Consider the following 11,006-nt stretch of genomic DNA (forward strand, 5'->3'; position numbering starts at 1 on the left):
CAGCAGCTTAGTCAAACTAGGGATATACCAAAAACAAACTAGGGACATACCAAAGACTCACCAAAATGAGTCACTTGACTCATATATTTTTCTGAGTGTAGGGTGCCGAGGTGGTTAGCACACCAGCTGGGTGGAATGACGCAGGTGCCTCTCACCAATGTGGTTGCTGTGGGTTCAACTCCTGCTGGCTTACTCGCCGGCTATATGTGGGAAGGTCTGTCATTAACCTGTGGATGGTTGTGGGTTTCCCCCTGTCGTGGATTTTCTCCCACCATAATGCTGGCCGCGGTCGTACAAGTGAAAATATTCTCGAGTACAAAACACCAATCAAATAAATAAATGAAATAAATATGTAATTTATATCTTGAACATCATGCTTTTGTCGACATTACATATGCGGACAGGACATCCAGGAAACTATACGTCCAGAAGTTCTGTCAGGGACCACTTTCACAAAACTTCGCAGGTCAGTTTTTCGTAATTTTCATATTTTTATTAATTTGACAGCCGACTTAACTTTATAAATATGATGGCGGTCAGTTTTATGGGCGACGGGGTAAACCACGAACCTTTGGACAGTTACTGATGATCTTTCACACACCTGATGCAGAAATGCACCATGCGTAGTGCGACACAAGAGCACGATCTTCAACGAGAATGTGATCATCACCAAAGTGCCACAAGCAGTGAGAGCGGGAAATCGCCAAATTTAATGTCCATATGTGAAGATATAAACAAAATGTTCGGTGAAGGAAAGGAATGAAAGCGTTTTGGAAAAATTTTAATATAACATCAACATAGGACGTTACACTTAAGCACCAAACAAACAATGTAACTCAACCATACAGTTCCGACTGCTGACATATTAACCACGCGTCTAGAAGACAAAGGTGTGCAAGTATCTTAGATACGTATACAAAAAGAGCTCTGTGAATGATCTCGTATACAATGTCCCAAACAACATTATGACCACTCCACTTAATTGCAAATATACGGTACAGTCACACATGCAAACGTTTCCATTTTAATGAAGCTTGATCATTGAGCAATGACAGCAATTGACTTACACTGTCTTACAATAGAAAATGAAAAAGAGCAAAACAAAAACAAAACAACAACAAAAACAAACAGCAACCTGTTTTGACAACAGAGTGTTGTTTGAGTGACGCTAGAATGTGTTCTGCTATTATAAGATAATACTTTCAAATTCTTGTATTCAACGCGATGTCCTGTTAGTATAATACAATCTTCATGTTAAATTAATAGAATATGTATGCTATTTTTAACAGAATAATCTGTGGACATATAAAAACCAATTCTAGCGTGACTCAAGACAACAGAATTTCTCTTAATTTTAACAGATTATTTCTGTTTGAAAGTACAGGAGCCGCTCACGCAAAAAGCTTCCAAAATTGGCAATATTGACGGGTACTTCTCTACTTGGCGTCTTGTATAGGCCAAGAACTGGATGGTCTCTTGTTAGTGTAGAACGACATGGGATCGTGCAGCACGATACACATAAATATATGATATATATTGGATCCTGTTTGCTACCAGAAACACGCCATGCATCACGGAAGGACTAAAATGGTCAGCAGAGCGAAAATGGTAGCTTATACTAAACAAATACTGCTCATATTGGTAATGATCCCGAACAGTTAATCACAACATGTATATTTTATGTATATCTATAAACGACTCGCAGTATTTTTATAGGTATTAACTATAGGTCGGCCGTAACATGTCCTGTATAGCTGACTCTTCCAGCACCTGTTGAAGACAGAACAAGCCTGGAACTAGAATATTCGATTCATCCGCAATGGAACAAAGAAAGACACAATCCGTATGATTTAAATCCTCATGACATCCCTTATAATATCTATATTCAGATCTGTAACTTCCTTATTTCACTGAACTATGCCGGTTACAGGATACACTAAAGGTATGATTTTATTCCTTGATATGCAGTTTAGGATGTATCCTAACATGTACGGTACAAACAAGTACAAACAAGCTTTTCAGCTTTCTTCTTCGTGTGTAAAAATGGATTTAAGCTATAGTTTTCCTTAGTTTTCCTGCAAACAACTTTGCAGCTGGGAGAAAATCCCATGCAGTTTTTTGGCATCAAGTTAGTTGCGGGTCGCTAGTCAGTTCATTTGTGACGTCATTTCCGAAAATTTCCGACCACTGGCGGAAAACAAGCACAAAATAAAGGGATCGTATTAACAGATACAAAACAAGACTCAAATATGGCAAAAACAAATTTCACCCATTTTCAACTTGACTTTCATTTCCCTTGAAACCTTCATTGTTGTTTCAGTGTTCCTTTTCACGTATCTTGTAACCATCTCATGCACATCGCATGTAATGGCAAAGTTCTATAACTGACGCTGTAAGTGGACAGTGCAGGATACGTGTCAAACATTTGCTCATACATTCACATAAATATACAGGGCTGTATAGGTATGGCTTTGCAGGATTCGCATAAATTCAAACTGAAATACAGATCACAACGATGAACACGCATGCGCGATACACCTTATATTAGTTTAAGTACGTATATATAGCTTTAACTCAAGTGTTTATTTGACAAAAGGAATATTTGTCGCGTAGTGTTTTCTTTGGCCAAGAGCAAATTTTCTCATTCCACAGCGTTCCCGTTAGTGTATTTTGCGGAGCTTTTTGGAGTTGCAAATATGGCAAAGATGAAGCCACCCACATTGTCTCCTTGTCAAAGCTATTCACGTTATTCTGTGTCACCCATTTTGTGTTGGTTAAATAATCCAAGTTCTTTTCGGCTATGGAGTCGACAGGACAAGGAGGTGGCCAGACTGTGTCTGATTGGAAAAAATTGTAGTTGTTGTTGTTGCCAAATTTATGCATTTCCTTTACCGTTTCCAGAAGATTTGGGTCATTGTTCTGGAAAGGTTTTGCCCAACTTCGGCACAAGTCATTACACACGTGTTCTTGGAAGAAAGCCTCAATGCCTGGCTGGCCTTGGTCCCGATCACCGAACAGCTGACTGTTCGAGTGGAGGACAGGATCGGTGATTAGGTAGTTTTGGGGCGTCCTGACACCCTGCAACTCCCCCACCACAAATTCCCCACCCGAATAACACCAAGCGAAGTGGGCAAACGCCTGCAGCTCCTGATACCTGGAGTTAGCCGATTTCCAGCCGTTGTTGGAGTTCAGTTTACTAAAGTCTCCACGGATGTAATCTTCTATTAGCACAAACTCGTCTTTTTCTGGCTTGGAGTCATTTATACTCTTGCCCACACAGTTAGAGAACAACTGGACAAGAGAACACGAACCGCAGACGGTGTCCATTAGGGCTGTGAACGGCACCCGCAGTCTTATCTTGCAGTGCTGCTTGCTAAGAACGCGCTGATTGAAAACGGTGGAGATTGTGTTAGCAGCTTTGGATGCATTCACCTCGCATTGCCAGTCCTCTGCTTCCGTCGTGTAGCAGTCTCGCTTCACCTTCACCGCACATTTCCCGCCGCTTCTAGGTCCACGTCCGAAAAGCATTCCTTTGAAAATGTGCTTGCTGCCGCCGCTTTTCTTGGGCAGGAAATCGAAGCTAGCGTGATATAGATCTCCATCGTCATCGTTTGCCGAGACTGTAGTGTTGCTGATTTCAAACATTTTTATACCGGTCGTGGTAACGTTAGTCTACATGTACCTTCGGCACCTTTGAGAGATGACCTAAAAAAAGCATTTGAGATACATGTTAACAAGCATTATATATATAGTGTATGGTCCCAATAGTCCTAATATATAACACTTTTTAAGGCGTTCCCATTTTTAAGCCTTTAATTCACATTTAAATTGTTTAATTTCGTCAAAACTATAGCTTTGTGGGATCGGCTAATGGTATACATCTGATGCAAGAAAAGTTAACAAGAGTTTCTTTTTAATATAAAGTAGATAACATGAACACCAGTTTGTTAATATTTCTCACTTTATTCGGTAGTATAGATAACGGCTCTTAGTGGTTTCGTTGTTGCAGTAATAGGTCGAACTGGTCCGGTGTTAACCTGACGTCGTATAAGTGAAATATTCGTGAGTATACGGCGTAAAACACCACTCAAATAAATCCACTGTAGACCTGATTGTGGTACTGGATTTTTACGGGTCGACATGACACAAGACACTGTATGCACGCAGACGTGATTTGCCTCACCCAACATCTATACAGTGAGTGTTGATTTATTCTAGGTTGATATGGGTCATCCGTGAATGGTTTAATTCCACTAAGCCGCCGAAGCCTAAACTCACTGTTGCCAGCACACTGACACATGTTAAAGAAACATGTCGCTGCGGCAGTTCTAATCAACAACAGCCTGCGATAGATTTGTGGAAGAGCAAACTTGGCCTATATCCTCCTATAGATGAATGCTTAACATCAAAATAAAATAACCTAAATAATGCATTAAAAATGATAAAAGCACCGCACAGTGCATTAAATACAAGCAACCTTGGTCAGACTGTTGCCAGAGATACACATGCTTAGGTATTCGGGTTTGATGACAATTGCTTGATATCAACGATGGCATTGGAAACATTTGCGAAGGCCATCGAGAATGAAAAAAGTTCTCAACAAAAATAATATTGGTAAACCTGCATGAAAGAAGCATTCAATAGATAGGGTGTTTACAAGGTAATGGAGGCACAGGCTCAACGCCCTTGGGAAAACGACCTTGGTTCTTCTCAATAATAAGTTTGGTAAACCTGGTTACAATCAATGGATCGAATGCAAGTATATAAGTACATTTTCTACTAATTATAAACATATGCTGCATTCTGAAATTCCAAGCATTATTCGAAAAACATAACAGCGTAGGCCTATTATATAGAGCATATGTATTTGACAACAGGAAAATGCACGTAACTGATGTCGAATATATAGTTTCCTGGGTATATATGCATGGCTTTAAAACCTAAATGAAATAAAGAAATAAATTTTGCACTAATTATAAGTCTACGGTGCATCCTGAAATTTGAATAGACCCCTCCGACAAAATTCCTGCTGCCACTATAGATGAATTGCAAAGGTCGAGGTAGCGAGTTAGCAAAAGGTCCTCGATCGGCTTCCATAGAAAATAAAGACGTGAACTGTGTTACTTAAGAATAATGTTTTGAAAGTCCTCTCGAATCTTTAAGCCTATTGAAGTAAATGTACATATGTAAACGTTTCATATAATTTTAACTACAACTTACCCACTCCTACACGCTAAGAAGACCGTCTAGGCCAAAGTTTACAACAAATATTAAGTCCTGCATACATAGGTCCCTACACGCATACTTTTAACATAACCCCATAGCTCCACAGCATCACTGATTGTCACATGTACGAAAAAGGCAATTCACGGATTTGTCATTTTGGTTTAGTTTGCCCTGGGGTGCGTTCTTTTTGTAAACCGATGGCCTCTGGAGAAGCTCTAGGTCTCTCTGACGCCTCGTTCCATTGCCATCTGCAGTGCCACTGCCGTCAACGGGTTTGACGTCGGCGGAATCGTTGGCATGTGTGACATCGTGCTACGTCACGTGACTTGACACGATTTCCAGAGTGGAGGCACGTCACGCCGTGTTCTATTCTGGAGTTAGAGAATGTGCCGCCAGTGGCGGACAAAACGAAACCCCTACACCTACCTTTAAATAAGAGCACATGTAGCAAGAATTGTTGCATGCCAGCACATTATGTTTGTGGTGAAATGTAGTATATACGCATGCAGTATACAGGTCAATATTTGACGTCACTATGACCGCCTATAACTGTAGAGAAACCATCGTTCAAGAGAAATGCTCTGTGGAACTAATAAAGTTCAATGTTTATCACACCCATCTCGCACACGCTAATTTTACCCCAGATGCACAGGGCTGCGATATGAATCGGACCTTAATGTCATATAAAATAGTAAACATGTCGTTTTGATTGAGTATAGCTTCTCTATCAGTATACCGTGAACATGTCATATTTAGTAATCTGGTGGTCATAAAGATCGGCTTAAGCTAAAATTGTCACATACCGATATATTAATACATACAAACCAATATATATATATATATATATATATATATATATATATATATATATATATATATATATATATGTCAAAATTCATAAACACACTAAAAGGCTTTAGTGCTAGCTGGACATGATGCATCTGGAAGTAAAAGCAGTCTGTTGTTGCATCTATATTAAAAATTACCATTATATTTGGACCAGGTGAATGCACCTTGCCACGAAGCTACAATCTCGTCGTAAATGGCCGTAATTCGATGACAGTCTGCTCTGATTTAATGACACCTTCCGACCAGCCCCTCAGCTGGTACAGGTGTGTAATTAATTAAACGATGTGGCGATGATATAATTGGCATGCATTATTTCCACTGTATGTATATATGTGTGCGAAATTAATCGATATTATTACATGAACATTCGTGTTTAACCCATACAACAGTCGTCATGCAACAATTTTCGACATGCTCACTCTGCGGGTTCTCTACAATTAACAGGCAGGATTTTTCTGTTGTACAACCCTTTTATCTAATTATCTATCTATCTATCTATATATTTATCTTTCTACCTATCTATCTCGGCATCATACAGGTATGACGTATATGAACACAGTAATTGAATAACCAAGACGACCATATAGACTAAATACACGTACCTTTAAGAAACAAGCTTCTCATAGCCTTCGCCATTCTCTTGTTTTAAAAAGGAGGAAAAAAACTTACCTGAAAGATAGGATTGATTGTTTTCATAGTAACGGTACTTCGCAATGCTCTATCATGAGGTCAGTTTAAGTATGTAGTCCTATATAACTGATTAGTCTGCAGTACATACATACGCGTACAGATAATGACAGCGAACAGACGTGTTGCCTTCTGACGTTCTGTGTCTGTATATATATGTATACACAGTCCTATAATGAGAGATCTATACAGCATTTAGATATGGTAACATGTGTTGCAATATCTAAACAAACCAATATGGCCCTTCAATCCATGCAGGCCGTGCCCCGCCCATATACATGCAGTTCTTCCCGGACTGGAGGAGGGTTGAGACAGTGCCGAAGAAAAACCGTTTGTAGCAGGTGTAATCACCGTCACCGACCCCCTGGGGTGCAATGATGTGTTTTGAAGTATGAAGAGAGAGGGAATATAGGGAAGCATTCCATTTGTTATTCTTCCCTGTTAGATAACAGCAACACTTCCGGTATAGATTTGCTTCGACTCAGACATGTACATGTCTTTGCCAAACCACGTCATTTGGTATCGATGAAATTAAGCCCCGTCATTTATGAGGAAGTGTATAGCGAGCTAGTTTAGATACTATAAACAAAACAGGGCGTGAAATCTGCCGGAGATATGTGAAATTTCCATCCACACCATCATTTTCATACTTCCCTCGAGATCGTTCATCTGTACTTTGAATGATAACAGCGTTGTGAACCCTAAGCATCTGTTGTTATAGCTACAGTCGTCGCCATAATATTGGGGAAAACAAATATTTAAAAGAAATGTTAACAAAAAACAAATCACCTGTAATAATAAGCTTTAAAAAAGCTTTTGTCAGGAATCATTAAAAAGAGAGAAACTGTATTTGTATTCCGTCCATACGTGTTTGTGGTTATATTAGAGGCCTTTAGTTAGAAGTTAACGTTTAACTTGAAACTACAAATAGTTTACCTATTCTAATTCCTATTATGATATATGTGTAAAATATTTAAGATTATTTAAGGTATTTGCTACTGGGTACCATGAAAACACACGCTAGTAACTCAATTCATATCTTTACAGCGACAACGGTTTGCTATATAAGTGACTATATAGGCTAATTTACAATGTCAAGATGAAATGGCATATTCTGCAATGGGCACTGTGCGTGAGATGAGACCAATGTCATCTCTGTGCTCCTAGAACTCCACGAGCACCACTGTCCTCTGTGTAAACTGGTGCATAATTTCATAACTTGACAAGCACATATTCAATTGTTCAAAACTTGTATAAGGATTTGAAACCTACAGCCGATAGTAAATTTATACTACGATGATTAATTGGTCTTGCATTAAGATATGACTGATTGTATTATCATTTCCAGGTTAACTTTCATGTGATATATTTGAACAGCTAGGGTGGGGGAGGGGCATCTAACGGGGTCTTATGGCATGGCATACCTTTTCAGGTGCGGCCAGAGGACACCATGAGCTCAACGACAGCACTGGTTATAGAGGCTCTCAAGTCACCATGACGTGCTAGCCCGCTCGGCTAAAGACAACATTGTCCACATCGGCCCTTTATGAAAGCAATATATTCACTGTTAAGCCTGTGTTTATCATCAGTCATGTTTTCAGTGGTTCACATAAGAACGCTGTTCGTACGACGCGCACCTGCTCGCCCGTTTTAGTATCTATAGCCATTGATTTTCAGTGTGTTGTCCCCTGTTGTTCCCTGTTGTACCCTGTTTACATGACAATCCCCACATGATAGGTCAGCATTCAGACTGCTTCGTGAAGAGTGGGCCGACTGGAGATGCGTGCTCTCTAATAGGCCCTGCATGTTATCAACATCCCAGCATTTTCCCAACATTTGTCTTTTCTGTTATATACTCAAGCAATCCGTACAAATGTCCGGTTTGATGATTGGTTTCAGAAGCATTTCTGGGAATTTAGGGAATGGAAGATAAACACAATTTTGACAAAAAGTTCCAAATGAGATTATTGGGTCAGGTATATACATATTTCAGCATTTTTTATTCCTGTATGCGGAGATTTCAAGGTGGTCTAATCTTATATTATGAGGTATACACAATTTTGTCTCCAGATGCACATACTGAGTACTGTAGGCCATGGGGTTCTTGCAATTTGGATTCGAACACTTAATAAAGTTTCTACCAAATATACACCTGTATATACATAGGGATGAAAATGAGACCCGGAAATTCGGGTATAGGCCTACTCTGTGTACAGCGGGTGAGGTTTTAGGTGTTGGTAAATCATATATGCACTTCATGCAGTTTGAACCAACAACAACATGGAGAATAATTTTGAAGCCAACTGATGCAAGAATAATATGTTCATAGAACGCATCTGTTCATATTTAAGTTTCGTACTGATAACAGTATTTTGTACAAAACTGTTTAAACGACGATTTTGCGAAACCGTATATATATAAAACTACCATCGAGTGCTGGCTCAATAGGATCATTTCAGTTGAATTCAGTCATCGATCCTTATACAGTTTTGGACGTCAAGCCGTGAATGTCAGTGAATGTCAGTGACATGCCTTTCAATACTTAAGCATCAATAATATCTGAGTACACACGCCAAAGTAATAAGCTACGGGGTAACGTCAAAACTGATTACTGCCATATACATGTAGTATGCTAATTAGGCCTGTACGTTTTGAATCATTTCATGAATCATCTCACAACCTTCTTGACGCATAAATTCTTATGTGAATGAACAAACTGCGGAGTGTGAAATGTATGCCCCAACGGCTGCATGAAATGTATGCCCTAATGGCTGCATGAAATGTATGCCCTAATGGCTGCATGAAATGTATGCCCTAATGGCTGCATGAAATGTATGCCCCAACGGCTGCATGAAATGTATGCCCTAACAAGTGCAGCACAGTTCCGTTTGACAGCAGCCTGACCCGCGCTGAGACGCACGCCGATCCCCTGCACGCAGAGGCGGCTTATAGAAACACAGTGTAACTCACTATATACTGCTACCGACGCGTTCTTACCACTGTGTTTTGAGCAAACCGTTCACACAAATACCCATGTATATACATAATTCTATGCTGTTTAAACAGCATAAGCAAAACGATTATAAACCTTCATTCAGATTCGTAATGATTTTGAACTCTGAGCAAACAGCGTCCACACATGCACACGATAATCACGAAAGAGCTCAAAGTACACACTGACCAGGTGATTTTGCAGATGTTTCCAGCCCAGCATGCTGTGTATGTATATACACCGTACGCGACTGCGCGCATACGATATCCATATACAGACACATGACGTCTGGATAGCATTTTCAATTAAGCACTCAGAGACACGAAAATTTCTATGCAGTTTTGAATGTATCAGGTTGACCTCATCGTCTGTATTCAGCAGAAAAGTTTCTGTGCTTAAGCGTATAAGCGTACTTGTAAAATAAAAAATAAAAAATTAAACCAACATTATGCACCTGCGATGATTGATATATAGCCTTGTACTAATTTAGATACAAATGATCCTAGCGCTTCTCGACGAACCAGATGGATTTGCCATATTTACCACTAAAATATATATGCCTATACATGTTACGCCGTTATTTTCCCTGGTTTTACATCTCATTTAACAAATTACCGTACATATGTCATATGTTCTTGAGTATGACGTTTAACGACAATCTAATTTAAAAAAATCAACCAAAATTTGCCGTTTATATGGACATAGATTTGATCTTATACACTGTTCTACATATACCTACCGTGCCACGAAGAAACGCTCGACCGGAACCTATGGGTCTATGTATGCTGTGTATATGTTGTAGCCTTGTATCTATGGCACCTCAGGTACTACCGCGGCAGGCTCGCGTATCACGCTGCATCTTCTCTGCAATGCCGCTAGTATACTGGATCATCGTTTTAACTCAAGATCTAGGTAGCATCTCCTCTTAGCGATATGTGCAGACTGTGGCCCGTCTATACCATGAACTAAGCTTTTTTCTAAATCTCCCCTTTTGTAGCCCGACTCCTAGGTTTTCACGACCCCAAGAACCTGCCAGGCCCTCAGCTATAACGAAAATGCTCCCTTTACAGCTATAATATTACCCGTTATTATGCTAACACATGACAGACGCTGTCGCTAGAGGATGCGTCACGTGACCCAGCTGTTCACCATGGTAACGCAAGTTCGCCCGGGAGTGCGGCCTGGTTCCTGCTTCACGCGTAGCGTCTGCACATATAGCATGCAGACTATCGATTTCTTCACGACTCTCCCA

General features: G+C 39.9%; 1 protein-coding gene across 3 annotated transcripts; it reads right to left on the reverse strand.

The window, feature by feature from the left end:
- Positions 1 to 1,125: 1,125 nt before the first annotated feature.
- LOC135475263 (uncharacterized) lies at positions 1,126 to 10,726 on the reverse strand. 3 transcript variants are annotated; one of them, XM_064755097.1, is made up of 2 exons: positions 10,494 to 10,726; positions 1,126 to 3,705 (listed from the first exon to the last, which is right to left on the reverse strand). In XM_064755097.1, the coding sequence occupies exon 2, from the start codon at positions 3,643 to 3,645 to the stop codon at positions 2,575 to 2,577; it is 1,071 nt and encodes a 356-aa protein (XP_064611167.1). In that variant the 5' UTR covers positions 3,646 to 3,705; positions 10,494 to 10,726; the 3' UTR covers positions 1,126 to 2,574. The 3 variants fall into 3 exon arrangements, with proteins under 3 accessions (XP_064611167.1, XP_064611168.1, XP_064611166.1); XM_064755098.1 differs by lacking the exon at positions 10,494 to 10,726 and adding an exon at positions 6,996 to 7,068; XM_064755096.1 differs by lacking the exon at positions 10,494 to 10,726 and adding an exon at positions 5,221 to 5,929.
- Between the last annotated feature and the right edge of the window lie 280 nt (positions 10,727 to 11,006).

This window comes from Liolophura sinensis, chromosome 9, assembly GCF_032854445.1.
Source record: "Liolophura sinensis isolate JHLJ2023 chromosome 9, CUHK_Ljap_v2, whole genome shotgun sequence".
In the NCBI taxonomy this organism is placed as follows: domain Eukaryota; kingdom Metazoa; phylum Mollusca; class Polyplacophora; order Chitonida; family Chitonidae; genus Liolophura; species Liolophura sinensis.

What these genes read in the sequence shown, in the direction of transcription:
- LOC135475263 (XM_064755097.1), bottom strand. Translation starts at nt 3,645, where the DNA reads ATGTTTGAAATCAGCAACACTACAGTCTCGGCAAACGATGACGATGGA.